The 27,765-nt window shown below is 41.5% G+C and overlaps 1 protein-coding gene across 1 annotated transcript; it reads left to right on the top strand.

The window, feature by feature from the left end:
- Nucleotides 1-31: 31 nt before the first annotated feature.
- On the top strand, nucleotides 32-27,191 carry NUFIP1 (nuclear FMR1 interacting protein 1). The gene is made up of 10 exons (XM_054837097.1): nucleotides 32-620; nucleotides 881-969; nucleotides 2,137-2,241; nucleotides 2,890-2,952; nucleotides 3,294-3,370; nucleotides 10,744-10,836; nucleotides 14,734-14,996; nucleotides 19,022-19,153; nucleotides 20,914-21,146; nucleotides 24,925-27,191. The coding sequence occupies exons 1-10, from the start codon at nucleotides 224-226 to the stop codon at nucleotides 25,258-25,260; spliced, it is 1,788 nt and encodes a 595-aa protein (XP_054693072.1). The 5' UTR covers nucleotides 32-223; the 3' UTR covers nucleotides 25,261-27,191.
- Nucleotides 27,192-27,765: the final 574 nt, after the last annotated feature.

Below are 27,765 nucleotides of genomic sequence, written 5' to 3'. Positions count from 1 at the left end.
CCCGGCCCCTCTCCCCCGCCCCACTCCGCTTCCCCGCCCCTCCGCTGTACTTCCAGCGCTGCCGGATGACGCAACCACCTACGCAGCCAGGGTTTAACCCCTGGGCGAGCAGCTAAGCTCCGGAAGTGACGTATTTTGTAGCGGCCGCCGGTGTGGCCCCACGTGGTGGCGGTAGCACATCGCGGAGCAGGGGCTGCGCCCGGGCGGCCGCTTGGGGCCTGACATGAACCCCTTCGCCTGGTACCCGCCGCCCCCGCCGGGGGTCCCCCCGCCCTTCTTCTGCCCGCCGCCCCCCTGGGAGCCCAGCTTCTGGGCTCCCCCTGGGCCTTACCCGCCACCCGGGCGCTACCCGCCGCCCAACTCCTACTCGCAGCCCACCGACAGCTACTCGCAGCCCGACAGTTACCCGCCGCCTGCCGAGAGCTACTCGCAGCCCGCCGAGAGCTACCCGCCTGCTGAGAATTACCCGCAGCCCGACAGTTACCCGCCGCCCGCCGAGAGCTACTCGCAGCCCGACAGCTACCCGCCCGCCAAGAGCTACCTGCCGCCTGACGGCTACGCACCACCCACCGCCTGGTACCCGCCGGCCTACAGAGAGCGGCCACAGGGCCCACACGCTGGTGAGGGCCGCAGGGGAGAGCTCTTTCGAGCCTATTGGCTCCTTCCCATCCCTCGCCGGCCGGGACCCTGGGGCTGTCCCGAACCCTTGGGGGTGGAGGACTTCCACCACTGCTTCCAAGCATGTGTCCTGCTGTCCATGCAGCCCTGGCTCATCTTTCCCCCAGGCTCTTCCCCACCACAGCGGGCCCACTGAGGTAGCAGGGGGTGTGTTTTACCAGCTGTATGTATAACTGACTCTTATTTTTTGTTTGTTTCTAAGGTGGAAATGGCAATTTCTCCCAGAAACAGCAAGGCGAGCAAGTACCTGGGTTTAATAAACGTTTTCCAGAAGAAAATAACAAGCCAAAGGTATGGACTGGGGTCCCCAGCACAAGAAAGACATGGAGCTGTTGAAGTGGGTCCAGAGGAGGGCCACAAAAATGGCCAGAGGACAAACACCTCTCCTATGAGGAAAGGTTGAGCATGTTAGAGTTGTTCAGCCTGGAGAAGAGAAGGCTCCAGGGAGACCTTACAGCAGCCTTCCAGTACCTGAAGGGGCCTACAGGAAAGCTGGAGAGGGACTGTTGACAAGGGCATGGAGTGACAGGACAAGGGGTAATGACCTTAAGCTGAAGGAGGGTAGGTTTAGATTAGATATTAGGAAGAAATTCTTTACTGTGAGGGTGGTGAGGCACTGGCACAGGTTGCCCAGAGAGGCTGTGGCTGCCCCCTCCCTGGCAGTGTTCAGGGCCAGGTTGGATGGGGCTTTTGGCAGCCTGGTGTAGTGGAGGGTGTCCCTGCCCGTGGCAGGGGGGTTGGAACTAGATGGCTTTTGAAGGTCACTTCCAACCCAAACAATTCTATTGTGGTGGCAGTTGTGTGGGACTTGCCCCGTGGTACTACAGAGACCTCATACTCTTGTCTAACGTGCCTGCTCTTAGAAGAGAGCAAATGTATGGCAATCAATCTGCAGATCTTGAGCCTGTTGAAAGAAAGATACATTTCAACCAAATTTTAACACAGATTTACTTTAGAGAAGCCCTTACCATGGTGATGCCTAAGTGCCTAAATAACATTAGCGCTCTGTTATATTATCAGGGCCAGACAGCCAGATCACCGTGATGTGTGTCGTGGGAGAAGGAAGGATCTCTGCTGCCCTCTGAGTTCTTATATGTCTTGTGAGAACAGACATGGTTTGACTTGACAGGGAAGAGACTCAGGGCTGTAGCCTAGCTCTCCTCCCAACCCTTCATAAATAATCTGTGCCAGCCTGGTATGTTTGCAGAAGCGAAAATTGATGGAATGGTGGTAGTGGAAAGAGCTGACTGCAGGGTGCTTTGTGTGGAAGATGAGTGACGTGAACTTCACTTTGTGTTATGTTAGCTTATCTTTGAAACTTCTGAAAGATGTTTTAATTGATGGCTTCATTAACAAAAATACTCGTGGAAGTGTTTCACACCTGATTAAAAATAGGAGTACTTTGTAATTTTTTAACTGCAATCTTGAAATAATGATTTCTTCTCTTTTCTTTTGCAGACCAAAAAGAAGAAAGAGCCAGTTTTCTCTCATTATTGTGATACCTGTGACCGTGGCTATAAAAACCAGGAGAAGTATGACGAACATATTTCACAACATAAACAGGTTGATGAGTTTGACTTGTGTTATTTACACTTTGATTTTTAATTTTGTGCATAATATGTAGTTAGCTGTAGTCACTCTTTAAATGGAAGACTTACCAGAGATTCCAGAGCTACAAAAAGTGTTAGTAGGGGTTTTTTTTCTGAACGCTGTGTGTAGGGGAGCTCTGAGTTGCATTTTTGGTTTTATTGCTAAAGTAATTTGATTGTTGGTCTTGTGAAGTATTGCTAAGTAATCCCAGTGGTAGGAATTAATTCACTGACATCAGTATCACATGTAAAATTTTTCATGTGAAAAGGCTTTATGTGGAAAATGTATTTTTAAAATCTACTCCATTATTGCAAAGAAGTATGAATTTAAACTGGAGAGTCTTGCAAATCTTTCTCTTAGGTTACCTCACTTATCTCCAATTATCAGATACGTTGGCTTCACTGGTTATTTTAAAATCGAGTGGAATTTGAAAGTACAGTATCCCTTATTACTACTTTTACAATCACGCTTGTTTTGAAACTGGGCAGCTTAAAAGCTCTATGTAACTAACTATACAGACATCTGGCACCGAGTTTGTTTAAAGTGTAATCAAATGCTTATTATAATTTGTTTGCATAACTTGGTGTGTTTTAAGTTCACCCCCTTTCCTTTATCTTGCAGTGCACAGAAGAAGGTTGCAGTTTCAGCGCACATGAGAAGATAGTTCAGATACACTGGAAGAATGTAGGTATCCTCTGGGCCCAAATTAGGAGTCTGCGCAGTCTTTCAGTAGTCTCTTTTCTCATTCTTCAGAGGCTTGGTTTCATCCTTCTGGAAGGAAAACTTATCCCTTCTGAGTAGAATCTGTTGTAAGACAATACTGTGGATGAAAATATGTTGAATACTATGTGGGTTTTTTAATGGATTAATTTTGTAATCGCTGTGTGCAGTCTTACCACTTTTGGAGATGAAAACAATGTGATACTACTATAGTTGGCAGAATGATTTGTTGGTTTGTGGTTTTTTTTTTTCTTGTGGGTTTTTTCCTTCCCTTTTTAAACACCTATGAAATACTTTTTCCTTAGGCACATGCACCTGGTGCTAAAAGAATAAAATTAGATAGTCCAGAAGAGATTGCTAGATGGAGAGAAGAAAGAAAAAAGTGAGTAAGACTTTTGACCTATGAATTTGTTTTACTGTGTTTTTCCTGTGTGGTCGTTAGATGACAGCTGGAAGGCGGTAGCAGCACGAGCTTGCTGCTGCTGTTCCTTTGACTCTGCAGATCTTCTGCGGTAGTGGCCTGTGTCTGAATGCCTGAGCCAGGAGGGTGCAAGATACAGAAACTATAATCGTTTGGATAATTATAATAGAAGGCAAGATACCAACTGAGAAGGAGGTAGCTTTCCCGACGTTTGATTTGGTACCCCAGGTTAGGTGAACAACTCATTCCTTTTAGTGAGACATTTTAGGTCAGAATTATTTTTTGTGTGTGTGTGTTTGCTTGGTGGGTTTTTTAATAGCTAAGAAATCTGGAACTCTTGTACCGACTGTAATTGTAGTACATCCTGCTGTGTGCAAATTTCCGTGGTCTAAGTTGTCCCAGTAGACCCCCAACAGGGAGTTTTCCTAATTTTTAAGAAGTTTCTGCACTGCTTGACACTTTTCTACTGGAAGAGAAGGGAATCCATGAATGATGCTTTCTCACATAGTCTAACTCGCGTTGTACCCATGATACAAGGTAAAGTTCACATGTAAGCAGTACTTCTCATTCTGTGAGGTGGTACAACTTCTTTCCTATTACCTATTAGGATTTAAGTGTTTAAAAATTCACACTGGACTTCTATAGATCTTATCCCACTGATGTTTGTGTTTCCCCCCTGCCCTCCTAAGTTGAACAGATTAAAATCTACCCTTCTCCAGCAGGTGAAAGATGCTGTAGGCTTTCTTCACTTCTATTCCAGACTTGGAATATAGTCTTGCAAGTGATCAGTACGCAGGTTTTGTTTCCGTGAGCAAGAGTCCTATATGCAAAGTGGGTAGTAATACAAATTTAATTTCAAGATCATTGGTGATGAGCTTGGGCAATACACTAGTCACTTGTGGGTTTGGGTTTTTTTTAATTTAAAATAAACCCAGTAGTCTGATGTAGTCTTACTGATGAATACAGCTTGCATTTATGTCAGAAAGCAATGTTAATGCATTCTTGTTTTGAACCTGACTTTGTGTTTTTACACAATGGCTTTGTAAATAAAGGCAAAATGACTGAAATGTATGGTAGGAGATTTTTTTTTATTGCTTCCCATCACTTTTTGCTGTTATGAGACGCAAAATTTTCTAAACAACGGGAAGGAGCAAATCCCTGCAAGTTTAATGTTCTTTTGGACATGGTTTCAGCTTTTTCTGTGAATTTCAGAAACACAAAGGGAAGTCATTCAGTTTGTCAGCACATTGTAGCAGTCAACTGTTGCACCTGCTGTTCATTTTTTACAAACAAAGATAATCTATAGTTCCTGGTATGTGTGGTTTTGTTTTTTAAACAGTGCTTTTGGGGTTTTTTGATGTGGGTTGGTTTTTTTTTAATACCAAAAATTTCTTTTGGCCCATGTTTAAAATGCTGTAGTTAACTAGACAAAAATTGCTTGTGATCTGTGCAACTACAAGTTTGGTGTTAGATTAGTTTTGGTTCCAAGGTTTCATTTTATTCAGAAGATATTTGAGGCTTTGGTTTTTTTACTTGCTTTCACTCTACACATTGCTGTCTTGTCTTCCCTCCCACCCCACCGCGTGATACTTACCGAGTCTTTATTACTTACAATACAAAGTGTTTGCACAGAGTTAGCAAAACCCAAAATATCCTTAGATTTGTCTGTCTGGTGGCCTACACTTAATTTTCTAACAGTAGCTCCAATGAAAAATATCAATACTTGTGTGTCAAGTATGCAGAGTTGCAAATGAATAGTGAAGACACTTTTCTATTTTGGGAGGTGTTTGGGAGAGTTCCTGTCTAGTAGCCGATGCTAAGGTTTAAGTATTGAAATAATGTTTAAGGTGTGTATGTCAGTACACACTCTACTGTATACTAGAACATTAGGTAAGCAGGAATTGAATGTACAATCATGTTTAGATGCTGTTTGCTTGGGAACTGGGTGCTGTGACTCAAAGCAATGTTTATATACAGTTAATTGTAAAGATGATACCCGCCTGAGATTCGTTTTTGTTGCATTTCTAGAGAATCTCCTAGAAGATACTGTTGTCTTCTTACAGATTAAAATAATTTGGCTGTGGTACCTCATTGCTGAAAGCCTGTTCACTGCGTCACAGTGAAATAAATGGTAATGAAGTCTTGTAGTCAGGACCACCAGACAAAAAAGGCAATATGGGATTGGGACCTTCTAAGCCAAGGCCACTAGATGGAGTAGTGCTGTGGTTTATTTTGGTACTTCAGTCCTTCTGTGGGCATCTTGTTCAGCTATAATGCATGGGTGTAGAATGACTACCTGGGTGGCTTTTGTTACTCTTTGTACAGCAAGGAAGCTGTACTAACATCCTTCTTTTTTAATTAAAAAAAAAAAAAAAAAAGAGAGAAACCCAGCTGAAACTTTTGTGAAGCATTAATAGGGTCTCCAGCAAAGCATCAGTTTAGTACTGAAGGTCTGTTGTTGACTCATAGTAAACTTTGCATTGTATAGAAAAAAAGAACACCAGAGGGAGTCTGAGCTATTAGGCAGTTGTGGTTTATGGTGACAGGAAAAAGCCTTTTTCTTTCTAGAAGCTCCAGTCAGAGCTAAGGATGACTCTTTTTAGGTCATTAGTAGTTTGTTTCTAATTAGGTTGCAATGATTTAATGTGTGTATTTCCATGCTGCATCCCCAATGTTCCTGTCTTGCTTGTTCTTTCAGCTGTTACAAATAATTACTTAGAGTTGAAATTTTTCTTCTTAATTAACTTCTGTGTTGCTCAGTTGTGTATCCTGCTGAAAATCTTTCAGAAAGAGCCTGTGTTTAAAGTGCAGCCTTACTCATGTAGAGGGAAGAGGGGGAGCTGGTAAGGAGTGAGTATCTCTGCATTAAGTATGGCGGGTCAGAATGCTGTTTTCCTGTCTCGGATTCTGTGCAGTGCCCTGTTCATCACTGCAGCCTTCATGTCTCTGCTTACCTAAAAGACTCTTTAATGGTTTGTGGCCCGTTGGACCTGCTGAGCCGGGCAATCTGAAGTTAAGTGAACAGTGATAAAGATGAAGATCTAAGGGATCTCAGGGTTTCCTTTAGTTTTGCAGACAGATGGTTGTGAAGTCTGACATCAACTTTGGTGACTACAATTACTGTTCTTGTTTTGGTTTTGTCCTGTCCCTTCCAAGTGTTGACAAATGTGATGTTTCCAGCATATTTTTTTTTAACACAAGTTTAAAGGAAACTACCTACAGTGCATTTTCTTAATGTGTCAAAGTGAGGTATTGCTGTCTTCCCAGGTTTCACTTGGAAAGAAGGGTCCTACAAGCCCATCTGCTTCTAACTAATTCTTCTTGAGCAAAGGTTGTTAGAATGTGGCAAGGCTGCTCTGGCATTGAAGTGAATCGTTAAGCTTACTTTTGCTTAGGTCCTAATATAACACTGGAAGATTTTCTTGATCTTCTGTGTTGCTTGTAAATTCTTCCCCTCTTCCCCTACCCTTTCTTTAATTTGTTGGGGTTTTTTGGTTCGGTTAGGGATTGACTGCTGTATTTCCTTGCAATACATCTCACAGGCGGAGCACGTGCTTAATGAATGAAGGCCAGTACTGTCAACCACACCACTTTTAATTTGTGGCTCTCTAGTTGAATAATGATAATCCTGGAGTAGCTTGGAATCCTCCCTGGTGTTGCATTTATAGTAGTGAAATATGTAATAAGGAAAATAATTTCTTATCACCTGGTAAAAGTCAAGAAGACAAAGCAAAGTAGAAAGAATGTTTTGGTAGATCAAAGTAAACATAGACACAATAAAGTTTTCTTTGAACGGTTGGGGATGGATTAGGAGTAAAACTGTTTCAGCTAACATATGGGAAATAGCACTAGAGATGCAATGCTTGATAAAATGCCTGGGAGTCTTAAACCAAGATTTTATCAGCTCTCTGTTGCGCCATCTTTGTTCTCTTTGGGCTCTCCACGTCCCCTTTGCTGTTGGTTGTGTGTATGCAATCAAGATCAGCATAAGAAATTATTGAGGCAATTTAATCACAGTGCTGTTCCTATAAAGATGATAAACTTGTATAGCTCTCAGCTCAGAAATTCATTGTGTAAACTGCTATAGAAAGAGGTTTCTCTTCTGTTAGACATTGGCAAAGCTCTGTTTTTCCACTGCTTGCTAAGAGCTAGTTTACTCTGATGTTTATGTGAGCAAGATAGAGTATGCTGGCCTATAAAACATGTATGACTCTGGCTAGTGCACTCATTTATTGGGGAAAAAGAAAATCTATTGACTAAGGCACGCATGTTAGTGATTATGCTCAGCGTCACCATTCCCTGTCTCTGGAAGCTTAGGGTATCCTTTACCTGCATGTCACTTTGTTGGTGTATATGTAATATACTCATTTTAGCTTGAAAACCAGTTTTCTGGTGTTATCCTGGCAATTTATACTAAAAAAACTTCCAGTTTGGATTATAGAAGCGTCTATGTTTGGAAACTGCAGCTGCTATGAAATGAGGCTATCTTCTTGGGCAGTACTATCCTTCATGAAATCTACTGTGCTAGACCATTGCATCCTGGTTTAACTCCCTCTTTTCCAATAAATTACTTAGGTTCCTAAAGCCTTTTTGGTGGCTGATGAAGCTGGCTGTATTCAAGCTCTGACAAGTTGTTCCCAGGACCTAAGTGCTGGGCTACTCCTATTTCAGTGGTGTTTGTAGGTAACGTTTTAAGAACCTCATTTTGTTAGGGGAGGAGGAGGGCATGCCTTCTGAGAAGCATTTGAACCCAAGTCAGCTCATTGGATTTTAAGACGTGGCCTTTTATGTGGAGAGATTCAGTATAGGCTCTTCATTCTGCACTGTCACACCTCTGTTCAGGAGCAGTCTTTAGCCTTCCTGAATAAGAATTCTCTCTATAAAAAAAAAATTAAATTCCTCTCTTTGATTTTTGACCTCTTGAGTATGTTGTGGCTGTCCTTAGATAGTGAAGTTTGCAAAGTCTGCCATAGAGTTGTGCCTCGAGACCATAATGTTTCCATTGTAGGCATTTGCCTCCACTTAGGGTCCAGATGAGTTTTGCTGCCTCCATGGGTAGATCTAGCTGATGCTAGGAGGTGCACAGACCTCTTTGTGCTGGAGCTGTGGTACCTGACGAGTTGAGGAGTTGCACTGGAGCTGTTACATTGAGGTGCGTGGGTAACTTTGGTCCATAGCTCTTTGGTCCACTTGCTTCTTGCAGGGGCAACTGGGGTTGACTTGGCCAGGTCCAAACAGGACCTGCTGCTAGGCTTAGCCCAGCTTCATCATTGCACAGCAGAGGGAGGAATCTGGGGAGGAATGAACCCAGTCTATCTTGTACCAAAGCTGGTGATCTGTGGACTTGAACATCTAGAGCTTACTGCCCACCAAGTCCTTAGATAGAAGGATAAACTAGCAGATGCTCACTTGCTCATTGTGAATGAAATGAAACACTGGATGTGTGCTGTCAAAATAGGTACATTTTCTGCACAAGGTAAAGGCAGTGAGTAAAATGCTATTTAACATTTGAGAAGAACTGGAGAAAATAAAGCCACTACAGGTGCTTTCAGATGTGCTTTTGCAGGCATGGTTGGCCTTACGACTTGAGCTCTCTTTAGCTGTTAGTTACTGCCTGTGTCAACTGGAAGGGTGGTTTAGGAGAAATCTGTCTGTCTTGGCAGTGAATCGAACTGAAAGCATCCATGGAGTCCATTATGGTGGCTTGGTGGAGGGCGTGGTAACTCATAGGAATGAAAGTGGGAGGCAGTCACATCTCAAATCATGTTGTGAAAGCGTGTCTGAATATGTCCTTAATCAGCATAACTACAGGAGCACTTTGAATACTCCTTTGCTCAAGGATTAAGGGTCTTCCCTTATGTCTTTAAAAAAAAAAAAAACCAAAAAAAACCACCAAAAACCCAAAACCAATTTCTAAGACAAGCTTGGGGCTCTTTTGAGCATAACTACTTATTTTATGGCTCGTTCTCTTCCTGTGAGCCTTACTCATGTGAAGGAAAGCACCTTATTCTAAAACCGTGGAGAGGTGCCAAGTGCAGGGGTCTTTGTCAACGCAAAGCTATTGAAGTTAAATAATTCATTGCATGCTTGCTGCATGCTGGGAGTGTTATACCAGGGATGAACAAATGTAGCTAACAGGGAAGAGTGGAGATAAAACATTACATCCCTATGCTCGCTTGAGCTGTATGGCAGATTTCTGGGATAAATCCAATGAAAATAGATGTTGACGGCTCATGTTCAAATCTTTTTAAAGGAGACAAGTTCTGTAACGTGTTGAGGTGTGTCTCGTAGGAAATGCTTCTCATCTTTTTCCTTCGGTATGTGGTTGAAGCTGCCTTGCATCAGTGTGATGTTTAATGTTCATGTTGTAAAATGGGGAAGATGCATGTGATAAGATTAAATATTTAAAGAAAGATACATGTCCTTTTTGATATCTATATATAGCTGTTCTAAGTTTCTTGTTACTGCATTTTAATAGCCTTATTAAATATTTATACTTTGCGTTTCTATCCAGAAGCTGGTGGGGGTGCGCATTGTGTTTCTCACCACCTTTATCTCAAAGCACTGGGATTTAGCTAACTAATGTTTACAGAGCAGCTAGTGTAGCCTTTTTTGGGCTTTGACGGTAATTTGCAGCAGGCTTTGCATGTTAGAACCAGCGTGGCGTTCATCTGTAGGGAGGGATGGGGAGGGAAGTGGGGATTGGAAGAGAGGGATGGTTTGGGAGATGGTTATAACAGTGGATTTGTTTTGATCTGCATGACTTAGCAATTTTTCTTGAAGCTGGAATTAAAAAGAGGCAGTAATTTTGGTGAACTAGAGGTCAGTGTGCAAGCACAATACTGAAAATTGCTCGAGAGGAAACTTGCGTGCTTTTCCCTGGCACATTAAAGGAATCTTGTGCACACAGAAGATAACCTCTTTTTTTTTTTTTTGATATTACAAGAACTCAGCAGTTGGTTTGCTAAAGGCATATTGTACCATTTAAGATCATTCAAATACTCCAACTGAAACACTGTAAAAATAAAATTGCAGGACTAAATTGTGCTGTTGTGTGTAGGGGCAGACAGAGGGTCCATAAGCTTAACTGAACTGTTTGTCTGTAGCTTGTTTGGTAAATATAATCATGCCAATTTGGTAGGTGTTTTTTTTTTTTAATCTGAGTATGATTTCTTTTCCTCGACAGTGTCTTTTTAAGAAGGAAACAGTCTGTTAAACTTCTAGGAAACATTTTAAAAATCTATTACATTTATAAAGGATGCTGGTTTGGTAAAGGAGGAAATGACAAAGCACAGTGAATCATTTAAGAGCCAGTGAATTTTTTTTTCTTCTAGAAATTTTCCTACATTGGCAAACATTGAAAAGAAGAAGGCGATGCAGATCCAGAAGGAAGAAAGGGGAGAAGTGCTGATGACCCAACAGTTTGGGTAAGCGTTTTGAAACAAGCTTCTGTCTTTCCTCCTAATGAGTTCAGAAGTACACTCTCTTACTGTGGTCTCCCAGCACTTACTGATTCCACTGTACACATGATCTAGCTGCCCTTTAACAGAGGACAGGCCATTTGACAAACTGCAGATGTAATGTTCTTTTGTTTACAGTGCTTCGTAGTCCACTTCAGTTAAATTAAACAAGAATTGTATTAGAAATCTGATGTTCTTGCTGAATTCTGCGCTCTGGCTTGTTTGAGAATACCACATTCTAGTGGCCATTCATTCGATCAGCGTAACCTTGGTCTCTGAAAAAGAAATAATGGGGATGGAAGTCATGCAACATAATGAATCCACATGGTCTAATCCTTTAATGCCTGAAAATGGCCAAGAGATTTTATAAGCGGATTTGGCTTCTTACGCTCTCCTTTCAGGTGATAAATCAATAATCAAGTGAAGAGGAGTGGAAGATTTAACTTTCTTTTTTTCATAGCTTAAGTAGCGCTGCTACTTCTACCTTCCATCATCTTTATCTATCTGCTACCTTTGTTCTCAGCTTAATACTTACTCCTCTTGGATTTTTATCTGTTCTCTCCCTCATATTGTGAATTACTTTCCAGTACAGTCTTTAGTCTTTTCTCTTCCCCTCAGTGTCAGTGTTATGTGGAACCAGCTAACTTCATTAGCCCTACTTTAGGGCATGTGGGATGACTTTTTAAAAAAATGTTTCAGTGACCTATGCTCCTAGAATATTACTTGTTTAAACTAGAACGACTGAGCTGGAAAGCAGAACTCACTTCTAAGGGCCTCTTGCTAAGTACCATTTGCTGCTGCATGGAAGTGAAGCTGGTGCTTGCCTAGTTGTGTGGGATTTTTTTTGTAGGTGATGACACCAAACAAAATAAAACTTGTACCGTGGTAAAGCAGTTGAACTAGTGCAGAACAGGGTTCACGTCAGGCTAGTGTTGATTGCTAAATGGTGACAGTGCAAATTACCTTGGTGCAGCATGTGCTTCAGAAGACCCAACACTTATGCACTTCCTCCAACCGGTTCCCTTTCATGACTTTGGAAGGAAAGGTTTATAAAAGACTGCAGTAAAACTTCCTTCAGAGGATATAAATTTGCAGAAGTGCTTTGGACCCAAACGTATGTAATAATATGTTTGGAGATTCTTATGAGCAAAGATGAGTTTTGCTTGTCACAGTAACTGTTTGGTGTCTGCAGGTTTATTTGGTAACTCTTGTGGCTGTGAGTGAGATGCATTTTGTAGTCTTAAATGTCCATCAGCAATTCCATACTATTACATTTGTTAGTAACTTTATATCTGGAAAATTGTTTGGAAAAAAGCGCTCAAAATTATAGGTTGTTTGCTTTCACTTAGTGACCTTTAACTCTGGTTGATTTTAGACATCTCTTCTTATTTCCCTTCCCTTCCCTGAGCTGCTAGCACTATAGACTTGAGCTGTCCAAAAAGCTGTCGTTTCTACATTGTGTATCAACAGTAAAGATTGTGGAATTGGTGCTTATCTGGCAAATTTACTGATGCATGAGGCAAAAATAGAATACAGCTTGTTCTCTGCAAGCTGTACTACTAAAGCAAATAGCTAAGTAAGATTTAGAAAGGATTAGATACTTAACACTTCTACGGCGCTTTCCATTTGTGGTTCTCTGAAGTGCTTTACAACTGCTAATTCTCAGCATCCCCGCGTGTGAGATTAGAGATGCGGAAGGACCACTTTGGTAGTCTGTCTGGTGTCTTGCAACAGCTGATTAATAGCGCGTGGCTCTTCATTCCCTTTGAACGGGAAGTGAAGAGTGGTATATCTTTCACGAGGGGAAGGTAGAAGGCAGATGCCAGGCTGACATTTGTTGGGATGTGTTTGTGACCTTGGGGTTTCTTTCTGGGTGTTTGAGGACCCAGGGAAATCAGAATGTTGTTTTTAACCCTTGGTCAAGGACAACACCTCTAAATGAGCCTATCTTCTCAATAACTTCTAGATTATACAACAACATCCTGAATTTAGAGCCTGTTGTACAAATTCAGAAATGCAGTTCTCTGTCTAGATAGAGTTGAATTATGGGAGCTAATATTAGCCTCCTTTTGTGGATGAGACTGATGCACAGGAAGGTGGTGACTTGCCTCTTGTGCCACAGGAGCACTGTGGTGGATGACGCTATCAGGGCTGAGCAATCAGTGTTAGATGCGGTCGTGAAATGATTGGAGAATAAAATGAAATACGTTTTGTTGTGATGTAAAGCCATTTTGAATGCTGTGGCAGGCCCCCTTCTCTCAAGAAGGGCTTAATTAGGCTGGAAAGGTATGGAAGAGAGGAATGTTGGTAATGGAAGTGTTTCTGTACAAGCAAAGAAGCGGGTGGCTTGGAAGGGCTGTGTGATAGAGGTCTAGAAAAATTGTGTAGGTGGGAAGAGGTGAATAGAATGCGGTTATATGCTGTTTCTTGTAACTCGAGAAGGATGGGGATACCAAATGACCACTTTAGACATCAGAATGAAGACAAACCAAAAGAAGTCCTTTTTCACAAAATATTAACACCTTGCTGGAAGATTTCAGAGATGCCAGACATTCACACAGCATCCCACAGTATGAGACACAAAACCAACAGTGTTTTGAGACCATCTCTAGTCAGAGAGGGTTTCTAAGTGGAACACCACCGAAAAGTAGGTGAGGAGAAAGGTGACTATTCACCCTGCTTTTATGGTCTTTTTTCTTTCCTCACATGTTCCACTGGCTGCTTATCAGTGACAAGGTACCAGGTTAGAAATACACCTATGAGACTCTGCTCGCAGATGTGTGACTCTAGACCCAGGGAGGAGTTTCAGGAAGAAGCTCTTGCCCAAGTATGGTATTTACTGTTGACTAGGGATAACCTAGTCAACTAGGTTAAACTACCTCTGCCATGCTGTAGAGAGGCTGAGGGAGAGAGTACTGAGCAGAACGAACCAGGACAGTAGATCTTTGTCTTTTGTGGTCGTAATGTGCCGATGATTAGTTGCAGTCTTGTATTTCTGAATTAAGTTTCTGTTGCTTGAAAATAAGTGTTTTCAGGAAGCTTAGGTTGTCCCTTCTGTTATTTACTTTTCTGTCTACATCACACCTGTTCTTGTATCTATAGACTTTGATGAGAGTTTATTAAGCTCTCCAGGTACCTTCATATAAACATGTTTTGTGTTTAGAAGATAACCTGGAAGATTATGGAACCATGGAATATAAGTGGAACCAGCATGCTGTGCTCTTCCCATATTTTAGGACTTGTTATCTTTTTTCAGGTTTTTAAAAATCCATTGTCCTCATAGAAGTTTCTTTTATTCCTTTTCCATCAGAGAGAAGATGAATGGCATGTTAGTTGGAGGCAGGAGTAGGTAGTTATTGCCACTGATGGTGTCAGATGGCTAAATGGATTTAGTGCAGCAAGATCCTTCTCTGAGCTGTAACTGGAAAAAGGAGACTTCAGCAGTGGAAGTATGCTTATAGTAGATGCTTCCCTATTAATTCCACGTTCTCCCTGTTTTGAATGACTTAATTGCTTAAGTGAAGGAATATTTGTTGACTTCGTAATGTGAAATGAAAACACTACGTCCTCACACTGTAGATGATCAAGGGATTTGCTTAGCCCATGTGCCCTTTGCCTTGTTAAAAGATAAAAGTCATGAACTTCAAACTCTCCATTTAAGTTCCAGCTTTGTAACATTGCCCTGCCAATGAGATGAGCTGGGACTGCCTGTCTGGTCTGTCACCACATTAGCTGAGCTGGACTAAATCCTGCATCGTGCTGTGTTGCTGAATCTTAAATGTGGGCCTGAGCCATTTGGTTACGTCAATTGGTTTTATTCTTATAGCTTGTCATTTGTATGAGCTTTGCGTTTCTATTTTCTAGCAAAATGAAGGGGATGTGGAAACCGCCAGAAAATGAAGAGAGGCTTGGGCAGCAAGGAAGACAGAAGAGAAGACAAAGGCGCCCATTCTGGAAGAAATTTAGGAAAAATGGTGGTGATGATAATGTACATAGAACTCAAAATGAAGCCAACGGACCAGAAAACGGCACATGTGAAAAGGAACACGAAAACCAGCGTGCTTTGGTGGCTCAGCCACATGTGAAGGACATGGACCCTCTTGGTCTTCTGGCAAACAGTGATGTTGGTAAGATGAAGGAACTTGGAGAACTTTAAGTAGTACTGCTGAAGGGATTACTGACCTTTTGCATACCTAGCAACTTCTGGGGAGAGCTAGGGATTTCCAAAAACATGTAAACTCTGTCCTTGATTGAAAGAGGGCTAACTGTGTATGTTTGAAATGGGAAAACTCTCTCTTAGTAGAAGGTTGATGCAAGGTTTTACAGTATTCTTGGAGAAGAATACTGGGAAGTCTGTCATACTTATTTTCTCATTGTTATTGACAAAAAAGCCCAGGATTGCTGTATTGTGACTAGAATAGTGCCAGGGCCAACAAGGTCCTAAGCTTGAAGGTAGTCCAACATCCCTGTGCCTAAAACTTGCACTTAGAACTTCCTTTTAAATGGAAATTTCCATGGAGAGATATCCTGATTCAGGACATGGTCTTCTAAGAAAATTCCCAGTATGATTATTGTGAAAGAGTGGGTCAGTGCTTTTACATAAAGAAAATGGGGTAAATCTTGCAATTCAGGGAGCTTCTGCCCTAGTAGACTTGGCCTGTTATGGAGGAAACTATCTCAATAGTCTGGAGGTCTTTGAGATACATGTGTGTGTGTCTGACTGAATTCATGTCCACATGTGCTGCAGGAGGAGCTAAAACTACTAGACTTGGCTGAGATACAATTTGGAAAGAAGCTGAAATACAAAGTCATTGAAGAGGAAGAAAAATTCTGATTTGGAAAGCCTGACACAACAATGTTTAAGATACTACCAGCATTAAGCACTTTCATATAAGTTTGCTTGCAAGCCAAGCTGATTGTATTATAAACACACAGGGAAAATCTAACAAATTACTCTTACGCCATTCTGATTTTTCTGTGAGAATTAGGAAGCATTAAATTTTATTCTGTAGCACCAAAAATGCTTAATCTGAAGGGGAGAAGATGTTGGGAGACAGGATGTAGGTGTGTCTTGGATTTGAAAAATAATAATCAATAATCGCGGCTTCGTATGTTTTAAAATACATTACTAGCTCTAAATCAATATTTAGCTAACAAACTGAAGAGGATTTCTGCACTTTTAATGGCACACCTCAATTCTATCTTTGTTTTAACAAGTACTTGTATCATAATAATCTTATTTTACCTGTAATCTCCTGATTAGGAATGCTTTTTTATCCAAAACACAGCTGGGAGAGGCAGCAAAGGGAAAGTGGTTCAGGTCATAGGTAAGTGATGCTGCGGTAGCTTTAGGAAGGAGAAGAAAAGAAACAGTATCTGAGTTGTTTTAAGTTTAGATGCTGAAAGTTTTGCTTGCTGGTCAGCGTTTTGGAAGTGCTAGCGTAAAGTTTGTGTGCAGTATTACACGTTCTGACGTAAATACTGTACAGTAGTCTAAAGGACATGCACCAACTTGGGTTGCTAAACTAATGTGTAAAATAAGAAAATCTGTATAAAGCCAGAAGAAGAAAGTACTTTGACAATCAAATTATTTTTTAAAGGCTATTAAATATCCCTTTGTGGTTTTGAAAATAACAGTATTTAGAATGTGAAAACAAATGGATTTCCTTGTATGAGTTAAGTGAATTACTTAAAATGTCAGCATTTTCCTTTTAATTCTGGGTTTTGCTGTATTATCTAATTTACTCTTGATACTCTCCATATGTGTGTGTTCTCTGAAGTATTGATGCTTAGATTTTTTTGGTGAGCATGTCTTGTTTCCACATGCTGGCAGCAATATAAACTCTCCAGCTATAACTATTTATAATATAGTCAGCAGTGATGCAGTACTCTTAGAATATGGCATGTAAGCTGACTTATACTGTAGCTATTTTTAGCAACAAGGCTAGAATGCATCCCCTGGAAAGACACCTGATGCTGAGTTTTTCCTCTTGAAAACATAATCTTCAATTAGTGGGAACAAGAACTCAGCATCCCTATGCAATTTGTTTATTCCACTAATCTCTGTGTGTTGGGAAACTTAAGTATGCTTAAATATAACTGTATTTGCCCGCAGCATCTATGTTTTACTTAATGATAAAAAGTCTAATTATACCAAAGTATGGCTAGTAACTTCTGTTATAATAGGTAGAAAAGGAATGTGATACTTGCTTATTGCACATTATTAAAGCCAGTTGCAGTTTTTTATACTATTGAGCAATATAGTCATAACAAATACTAACAAACACAATGTAACTAAGTAGAATTTAAAAAAAAAAAAATCACACAACCAAAGTCCATGATTTTACTCTATAGGTATATGTTGTTGGAGTATTTAAACCTTTCTAACAACAGCAGCCCTTTCTCTAGAAGGAATGTATTTTTTTTCATAATGCATTTACTTAAGTTCTGTTTAGTGGCTAGTTCCTTCAAAGCCAAGAAATTGAATGGGAGATGAGAAAACAGAATTTTCCTCTTGATTTGTAAGCAGAAACAAGGTAAGATGATGAGTCTGTCAGGTGTAAAATTTTGAGGGATGTACAGACCAGAAACAGTCAGCTGTATTCAGTAGTGCATAACACTTCCTCCAAATGTGTTACTCTCAAAGAGAAAATGTATTCTAGTAAATCTGTTTTCCTAATTTGCTAAAAAGCAAAGTAAGAATAATTCTTTAAAATTTAAAGAAAATAAGGCACCCAACCACCGTATGCACTCAACGTTTTAGATAAGATAAAAAAAGCAGTACTGAATCAAAATAACTTGAAGTAAATGCTATTTTTGTAATTTCTTAAGTATATGCAGGTGCGATGTGTTTTCCATTAGAAAAATGCACTGTATTTATCATGAGCTTCCAATGTAAATACAAATTGGCATGATTGCTAAATCAGTGAGAATCAACATTTCTCAAAAAGAGCTCAAAGTAAAAAGAGGCAGGTAAGTTTAGATTAATACCTCTGTATTTATCTAAAAGTTATTTTACCGAATGGCATGAGCTCCAATAAATCAAATTGCCAATTGTGAATGATATATTAGAAGAGAATAGAGAAACATTTGTGATTTCAAAATAAAGATCTCAGAAGTGTTTATTTCAGTAAGATCTTAAGAGTGTGGGGCAGGCTTAGACAGGGGATAGAACTCTTTTTCTTTGTGAAAATAAGGTTGCAACCAGTTTTTTTCTAGATGCCTCAACAGGCTAGTTTCTCAAAATGTTTATAGTAGTGAGGGGGGTGTGTGTGTGTGTGTGTGTATATATATATATATATATATGAAATTTGTATGCAAGTGTATTACTGAAAAGCATTTCCTAGTTTTCCTGCTAACCCTATCACTGTTCACCTGAGAGTCTTTCCAAGATTTTAATGCATGTGGATCCTTTGTTTCAAACTAAAGCCATAACAATTTTGCAGGTTTATTTTTAGGAATCTTTTTCTGGTAAGGCTTTGTTTTCCTAGTATCCTTAATTTCAGCATCTTTGGTCTGCTTGCCTCCTATCTTACCAGTATTCTTTCTCACTTACTCGTGCATGTCCATAATGCTCTGCGGGGATTTAAGTATCAAACAGTCTGAAGTACTGCTGAAAAACTGATCATCTATTTTGTAGCCTTGGTTCTCAATGCCCCTTATGAACTTTTTTCACTATCCAAAAACTTCTTTGCTCTTAAATTCTCACTGTGAATGAGCCCAATTTTCCTTTCCCCCCACCCCCTGACTGGCCTTTAAATCCTTCTCCCCCACCCCCTGCCTCTGCAGGATTAAATCCAGCAAGACTTCAAAACATATTATGAAATCCTCTCTCTTTTTACCTACACTTGATAATAAAACCTATAATTATGTTTGGTATGCGAAGAAAGAACCAGAAAGCCCAAGCTCTTGTTCAGGAAACTTTTTGCTCCTGTAGCTTTGCTGGGAGGACTGTAAACCAGTGGTGAGATGAATTTGCCACCAAATGTTTGTAGAGGGTAGGCAAACATGAGGGTTTGTGATCAGTCTGTGTTGAACGATGGTGCCCAACGACAGGCTTGTGCAGTAGTGAGATGGGGATTTAGCAGTAAGGCTGGCTGATGGCATGCAGGAGCATTGGGAAAAATCCATCTTGCCTTTTCTCTCCCTGCAGAATCTGACAAGGATGAAGCAGCCGCCGCCGAAGACAGGAGGCTGGGATTGACTGTTGTTCCCAAGCAGGTCACCTCCGCCCTGAGTTCGTTGTCGGCCAACTATGGCAGCGCGTCCGACAGCGAGCCTGAAGGTGCGTAGGAGCATGTCCTCTGCCCTTCTGCTCTCCCCTTCTACCCTCCGTCGCTGCATGGTGTGCACTGCAAGCAATGATAAAACCTGATCACAAATTACCCTTCTTTGGGAAGGATGGAGGGGCTTCACCTCTCCTGTGTTTGGTCCTTTGCCATCTCCCATCCCATTGTCCAGCCCCTGTGTATTGATAAATAACAGCACTTATGAGTGCAGTAACCCAGTGGTAGGTCTTTACAGCTGCATCCCCAACTGCTGAAAGCTGCACGTTATGAGTCAGAACCTGTATAGTACTAATAATTTCTTGAGAAAAAACTTTTAAGGGAAATCAAAGGTGTTGCAGAAGAAAATACAACATGTAAGCTGTGGCTTACATTTAGCAAAGATGTTAAAGTAAAGGCAGTTCAGTGGCTGTATCTCCAAAGCACTTGGCTGTGGAAATGCCTTTTGATTTCTGGCCTGTCTACAAATGCTGTAATTCAGAGCTGTCTTGTACCTGTTGATTTCTAGGCTTCTACCCGTAAAGAGAGAAGCTTGTTAGAGGTTATGCCCAGGGATGTTTTTGTGGTCTGTGTACAGATCCTTCCCATGACACTGCATGCTAGTACTGGTGTAAGCCATGCATAAAGACAGGCTGGAAGGAGTAAAAGGATATGCTGTTATTCTGCTCCTCTTGTTTCCTCATTTCTCCCTCCTCCCAATTTTGAGCACTAACCAGGGTTACTGGGTGAGCCATTACTTCTTCCCGGTATGGTGATAGCTCCCAGTCTCAGAGGAGCACCTGGATGGAACACAGCACTTGTGCAAACAGCTGGTGCACAGGGATGTCCTTGTCCACATGGCCCATGCCGCATCTAATGCCCTTTTTTTTTTTTTTTTCTTCTTCCCTGTAGCCCTACAGTGTACTTTAAAAAAGCCTCAGAGTTTTCTGAAAGACTGGGTGGGTTTCCCCTCCTTCCCCCTTTGCTTGCCTTTTCTCAGCAGCATGTCCTGGGTTGAAGGGAGGGAATAAAATGTCTTTGGTTAGAGGGTGTGTCATCAAATTTCTCAAGCCTTTTTTCCCCTAGTTGGGGAAAAAAAAGCAGCCTGTCTTCAGTCTTGCTTCAAATCATGTTTGAATAGTGCCAGGAAAAAGCTGTTATGCTCACCCTGTGAACTAATTTCCATGTCCTTAAGGGGTTTTTTCCATAGAAGGCTGCTGCGTGTTGCAGTCAGACTTGAACTCTCTAGTACTTGGATTTTGTGCTTTGAGTGTATGCATCAGTAGAACTGCTGCTGCTGCTTCTTGTTTTTGCAGATAGTAACTATGCCTTACTTGCCCTTGATGGCCTACCCAGAGTTACAGAGACCATGTAGCGGGCAGGGACTTGAATCTGGGCATCCTGTGCCCTAACTGTATCATGGTTTTCTCAGCAGCCAAATTTGCAGCAAGCTGTATTGTAAAGCAGAAGCAATGTACTTTCTAAGTGATAACAAGGCAGAAGTTTGAAAATCTTTCAGCTCTTGCTAAAATTCTGCAATACAAAAAGAAAAACAGAAGTAAATATCTTGTTTTCCTTTCTGTGAATGTTCAGAGATTATTATTTGCATTTTAAAAGAAAGCCCAAACCAAATAAAACCCTTCCTCCAGGTAAACCTTGAACATCTTCACATCAGGTTATGTGAGCAAGAATAGCACTAACGAACTGCCAGTGTATGGGGATATAAGAATGTTAAAGAGGCTTTTAAGTTTGAGATGAAAGTGTGTTCTTTTTCTTTAAGAAATCCCTGTCAAGACTGCAACAAAAGCTGAGAAAAACCAGGCTGCGCTCAGAAATACGCCTCAAACTACTCATGTTCCTCGGAGTCGAAACCCGAATCAAAAACGTCCAGAATATGCAGGCACGATGTTAAGAAACTCGAATTCAAATGCACGTCCCCCCAGAGGGCCTGATAACTGGGGCAAGAAAACATTACCTCTCCTTCCGAAGCGCCGTCCAACTCTGCTGGAAATGGTAACAATCTTAGTGCTAAAGTAATGCCTCCTGTACAAGAGTAGCCTTATTTGTGAGCAATTCTCCTCTTCCCTGTGGGAAGTCAGAGCAGTCTGTTAGCAAAGGTCCTGTCTTAAAAATAGTGAAGCAAGCGTTTCACTCAGAGAAGGTGTAGATGCTTAAACACACAAATAGAAATACCCCAGTGTACATTCAGAACAACTGACTTTGGTAAGCAAGAGATGACAGCTTAATCATGTGCCTAAAATGAGCTGCACAAAGGACAAAACCTTTATTCCTTCCTTTCCCCTCCCTGTGATAGGATCCAGTAGGGTTTGTTTGTGTGTGATCCCATCAGCCTTATTCTGATCTTCTTCCCTTTGCTCCTGGCTTTGCTCTTCAGCTGCCTTCCTCTGAGCACACAATTTTTTCAGATGCAGTCAAAGGGATCTTATTAAGGGTGTTGGTGACTTAAACTGTAGAGTGATGTTGAGCTGCAACCTGCACGTGCATGGGTTTCTTCTCTGTAGGTGTGTTTAGATCAATCTGAGGAAGTGACAGTACTGGTACCTTGAAGAGCAGGTTGGTGTCTCAGAAGGGTAAAAAGAGGTTTGTATGGGTGAGTCATAGAATCATAGAATGATTTGGGTTGGAAGGGATCTTCAAAAGTCATCTAGTTCCAATCCCCCTGCCATGGGCAGGGACACCCTCCACTACACCATGTTGCCCAAAGCCCCATCCAACCTGGCCTTGAACACTTCCAGGGAGGGGGCAGACACAGCTTCTCTGGGCAGCCTGTGCCAGTGCCTCACCACCCTCACAGTAAAGAATTTCTTCATTCTATCCCATCTAAAACTACCCTCTTTCACCTTAAAGCCATTACCCCTTGTCCTGTCACTACACTCCCTGATAAACAGTCCCTCACCAGCTTTCCTGTAGGCCCCTTCAGGTACTGGAAGGCTGCTGTAAGGTCTCCCTGAAGCCTTCTCTTCTCCAGGCTGAAGAACCCCAACTCTCTCAGCCTGTCCTCACAGGAGAGGTGCTCCAGCCCTCTGACCATCTTTGTGGCCCTCCTCTGGATTCACTCCAACAAGGTATCCAAGGTGTTAACGATTCTGTTCCCAGTAACAGTGCAAAGCATCTTGTTTGGAAGCTTGGTGGCTTTCTTTAGTATAAACAAAACTTCTATTGCATTTGGTATTGAAAAGCAGTATCAGATAGGTAGACTACCCTGATGATTCTGTAAACAGCCAGCATAGAGCTCCTCCATCAAGGGAAAACTTGCTCTGGGCAGAACACAGGAGAAAGCAGGGTGCCACTGACATCAGGGCTCTGAAACAGCACAGGATGTTTAGGGAAGAGATACCTGATAAGGCACATCCCAAGCTGCAGATGTGGGAGAAATCCCTTGATAGTCCTTTTAGCACATACTACCATTGCTGCCAAGAATTAAAGCTCCTAGTGACTGAAAAGGAAGTGTTTGCCCTTTGTGTAGCTCCCTAAGCGTGCAGTTGTCTTTATCTCTTGCTCTTCAAAGTTGTTGGTGATCAAAGCAGTGAGGACTCTGGAAAAAAGTCAGATGAAGTCCCACATGCTGAGAGAGGCTGGCAGAACACTGGAAGTCTGAATTGTAGCATGCCAGTGGAGTCCATTTTTAAAATTGCATTTTGCTGGGGTTTTTTGCCTTTTGATGTTGCTCAGAACTGTTGTTAAAGGATGTGTACTGTGGCTGTGAATCACAGAAGAGTGCCTGAGATTCATAGGTGGGCTTCCGCTGTTAGAAATGCTCAGTATATAAAAATCTTGAGGAAGCAAGGTTGAAATGTTACAATGAGTCACTGCTGAGAATTTATCTGAAGAGTGAGAAAGTGGAATTGCTAAGAAAAGGATATATCAGTGAAATGGTGCTTTAAAAAAAAATAAATATAAAGGGGAGGTAGGAGAAGAGCTGCAGATGTCTATTGGCAGTCATTCGGCAGTGAGCTTGGGCGCTGCTAAAACGTGTTTATTGTAGCCATGCAAACAGTAATGTGCGTTTAGCCATTCTGTATGCTGAGAAAATAAAAAGCTTGTGTAGCATCATTCCACTGATACCCATCCCCGTATTAAAAAATGTAATACAAAGATACAGTCTTTGACATGGTGATGGTGCATCCCATTTGTGCCTTTATTTGGCCATTTCAGCAGTTTGTCCCAGTCTGGCAAAGAGAACATCACTAGGCTGTCCCTTCTCTGCCCTCATGTGCATCTCTTAGTTCAGACAGGAGGTTTCTGAAGGCCCATTTTAGGTGTCAGCTGCTTGTAACACCTCTTAGTAACTAGTCTGTAGAAATATGCACACTGTAAAGTGGCTGGTTAAACCACTGTTGAAACTTATGGCAACAAACAAAAAAGCTTTTCTGTCACCTTACAAATTTAGCTAGATCTCCTGCAATGTGTAACACAGATCTCCTGCAAATGATCAGGTAGTTACAGATTTAGCCACTTGCTTTAAATGTGGTGGTTGTTCAGAGTACTAGTTCTGCTGACGCTTGCAAAGAAAAAAGGTTCTTCAGCCTTCTGGCTGATTTTTTTTTTTTAAGATGAAAACTTCAGAGAGGTTAAAGCTGATGAGGGAGACCTCTAGCACTTTGATTAAGCAACTAGACTTAAGTTGGTGGGTTATAGCCCAAACCAGTTACTGCTATTTAAATCCACAGTCTGGTATCTGATGAAACATGCCCTTTCCTTGTATTTATAAGTATTTTTTACTCTTAGGGGTTTTCTACTAAAAAATACATGAGATATTAGATTACAGGTAGAGTATAACCTGGAGAGTGTAGAAGATGCTAGTAGACTTGGTATCCTGATGTACTGGAATGCATGGCCTGGTATTATAGTCCATGATATGAGAACATTGTCATCTGGGTCTACAGTCAGATAATTGGGGGGAAATTCCTAGTATTTAGGTGTCTTCAGTGATGTTCTCTGCCACCTGAGCAAACTGAACCTGTCAGCTTCATCCAAAGATACCATCAGATTTGTCAGTTTGTTCTACCTGCCCTAGTGCATTAACAGTGCTAAATGAGCGGTGCTTAAATGTGTGTGCTTTGGGCACGTGAGTATTTTTCGTCCTTTTTAGTGATGCAGTCATGTGCCAGTACCATAGTGAATTGTGGCCGTTATGAGCCTCTATCGCTAGAAGTGGTGTTTGACCATCAACCTGTGCTGCTTTAGCAGCCTGCTGCTGCTGCTCGGAAGGGCAGCTCCCTCCCTGCTGCCTCCTCTCTGGATGCCTGGTCCCACCTCCTCTTCTCTGCTATGCTGGGCCTTTTGCTGACCCCGTTCAGTTTTTGACATGCACAACCCTTAAAAAAACCCACCTCAAACCATAAAAAAAACCCAGAACACCTCACTACTTGTTGCTAATTGTCAGGTTTGTTTTTTCCTGGCTGGTGAGTTGAACTGATGCAGTAAGGGGTCTGATCAGCGCAAGCTGGCATGAAGGAGGGAACAGCAAGCCCTTAGATCCCCCAGCCCAGCAAGCTGCGCAGTAATGCTGTCAAACACGCTCACTGGCTCTGCCAAAGCTCCAGTCAGTTGGTGGGAAAGCACCGAGCGTGGGAATACGTGGCTTTCCCGTGCTCTGCCTGGTAAGGCAGTTTCCTGCTCCATGTATCCAGGACTTGTATGAGGGAGCCAACTATTTAAATTCAGAGGTGCTCAAAATTACTGAGTAGAGCTGTGCATCTTGCTAGGCTTGTATCAGCTACACAGCAATAGAGGGAAATGTGCATCATTTTCTCTTCTTTCTTTCCAGTTACTGGCCCAGGACATCCGACATGAAAGGAATGTGATTTTGCAGTGTGTTCGATACCTCATCCAAAATAACGTGTTTGGACTTCATTTTAAGACAGAACCACAAGCTGAAACAGAGACTGAACAGTCCTCTACAACTACGGCAGAGTCTTTGACGGACACACTCAATGAATCTAATTGTTCTTGTAGCTCTGACCTTCAGTTAGCAGGAGGAGAAGATGCATTATTAATAGCCCAGGGTGAGAAAGCACCCGTGGATCAGACTTCACAGATGGCTCACTTGGCAGATGAGGACACGTGGGAAACCCCGTCAATTCAGTGTGAAGAAGCACTGTAGAGGATGTCTGTTCTGGACAATAAAAGCAAAGGCTTGCATTTTCTACCTGACTGATGCTTTTTGAAAGACATCAGTATAACAAAATAATCATTAAAATACATACTGAGAGTTGTTAAAACCACTTTTCTGTTCCGTTCTGCCCGAGGTGGCCGTTTCCTTGAGAAAAAGGCATCTGCGTTGAGTAATTGCGTTCCCCCATGGCAGAAAGGCAGCAGTGGCACAGAATATGACCTTCCCCAGAGTAGGTGTGGATCCCCACTTTTGAGCTTCAGAGCTATGAATGTTTTACCTTGTTATGAAGTATGTGTCAGTCCATCACCAGAACCAAGTAGTGTTGTAGTAGGATGGATCTTCCTCATGTGAAGTCATGGTCGGGCGTGTCTGGGAGTACCTGGGTGTCTTTAGAAGCATTTCAGTGTACTTTTGAAATGGTAATCCAGTAGACTTTTTTCCCCAGCTGTTACTGATATATCCAATAAAAATGTAATATGTCCAGTATAAAATGAAGAAATGAAATGGAAGATATAATTGACCTGGCTCTAAAAGTACTGCTTGCACCAGGAGTCTCCTTCTCTCTGAACAATTTAATTTAACTGAGCAGAGAAATGGAAGCGAGGGTGCAGACTGATGCAAGAAGCCTTTTTGAAAAATAAAGATACAATGACTGCTAAGTGCTTGCGTCAGTGCTAGGTTGCTGGTTGACCTCAGGTACTCAATATTAAGCCTTAGGCCTTAATTGCTGTTACAGTCAATCCCTGACAAATTTAAGTTTTGATGCAAACTCTTAGTATTAGGAATATTGTCAAAGTTTGGAAAGCTTACCAAGAGTTACTGGTTTGTCCCTTTTTAATATGCATTGGGAATTTATTAGTTGACCTGGGAGAAATTCTTCCTTGGTACATTGTTACGATGCTCCTACAGCATCCATTGATTTTTTTTTTAATTTTTTTCCATAGGTTTGTGCACACATCCATAGTGTTGTGAGCACTAAAAAAGCATCAGCCAAGGTTTAGAAACAAGTGTAGTCTTTTGATTACATTGTGCATTTGTCTGTCAGAATCCGTTCTTGTCAAGGGCAGGTGTTAGTTTGTCACATTGACACTGGAAACATGCCATGAAAATAATCTATTATCAAAACCTCCACTTCAGAATCTGCTCTTTTAGTCATGTTTAAATGTTGGAGTTAAATCTCAGGGACTGATTTTATTTTTTTGTTCTTTGGTAGAAGTCTAGCTTTCCATTCCACCATTTACAGAGGCTCACATGGGGTTTTTTTTGTTGCCTAATAACTGTATTTTCTTCCCTCTAGTTCCTTAACTTGTGCCATACATCTCATTTGTGGTGCATAGAAAACAAGAAATAGTTGAAAATTGTGTCCCACTGCTCAGCTATTTATAGCTACGACTGCATATTGTGTTTCTAATGCACTGTCTAAATTTATGGAATTATATAAATATCAACACCCTTGTAAAAGTTGTGTGTCTCAAGAATATATGTGCAGAATAGAAGCAGTGATCATAAACATTTATATTTGCAAGGCAGATGATTCATTCTTCCCATGATGATCCCACTTGCCATCTCAATCTCACTGACTTGCTTATGGCTCTCACAGTTTTACTGCGATGAAAATACCAGCAAAGGACGCTAAGCCACGGAGATCTGGCACTCGGGCAGAACCTGATTTGAGAGTGAAGTGGTACCAGTGCTGTTGAAAGCATGGGTAACAGCTGCAGGAAAAGAAATGGATGTCTTAGGATTGCTACTAAATTGCACTTTAAACAACCCTTAACATGCTTCTGTCCCTGTCGAGTTGATGGCAGAGCTTTTCTTTGACTGTACACTCTGAACTTGTGTTTAAAAAAAACCAAACCAAAAAACCTTTAATCTGAATTCTTTATACTGTTGTCATTATGGCTGTATATTAAACTTTCACATAAAACAAAAAACTTTGTCAGAAGAAAATCTTTTTAAAGTCTATTTCGTGTAGATAGGAAGCCGTAGGTTTCTTTTGTGGGAGATCTGTACACAGCATAAATCGGGAGTTTTAACCTAGGACTTGTTGCATACGTGCAGAACTGCTATTGTTCTCGTAGCGAACCATTTCTGCCCACTCATAGAGCAGATATGTGGAGAGATAACACTGCAGTGATGTTAACCCTAAATTGCAGTCGTGGCCAAAGAGAGAAGGTTTCTGTCCCTTCCTCTCCCTCACTTTACCTTTGCTGTTCTTCCAGGCCGCGTTCAGACTCCACGTACCCCTTCCTGCTATTCAAGAATGTGCTTTTAGTGCTTTGGATAGGAAAGCTGCCATAATGACCTTTTCTGGTACCATCAAATGCCTATAGGCTTCCCCAGTCCCTGCAACTTGCCTGTTCTGGGTTAAGAGGAGTGGGTTTTGTTTACCCCATTCTAATAAGATGCCTCTCTGTGGCTGTGTTAAGAAGAACTTGTTGCTTCTGACGTACTGGTTCCTGCAGCGTCTCCATTAAGCTTTGTGTAGCTTAA

Source organism: Grus americana, chromosome 1, assembly GCF_028858705.1.
Source record: "Grus americana isolate bGruAme1 chromosome 1, bGruAme1.mat, whole genome shotgun sequence".
Taxonomy (NCBI): domain Eukaryota; kingdom Metazoa; phylum Chordata; class Aves; order Gruiformes; family Gruidae; genus Grus; species Grus americana.
Note: the sequence above shows the minus strand (reverse complement) of the source record. Positions and strands in the feature narration are given on the sequence as shown.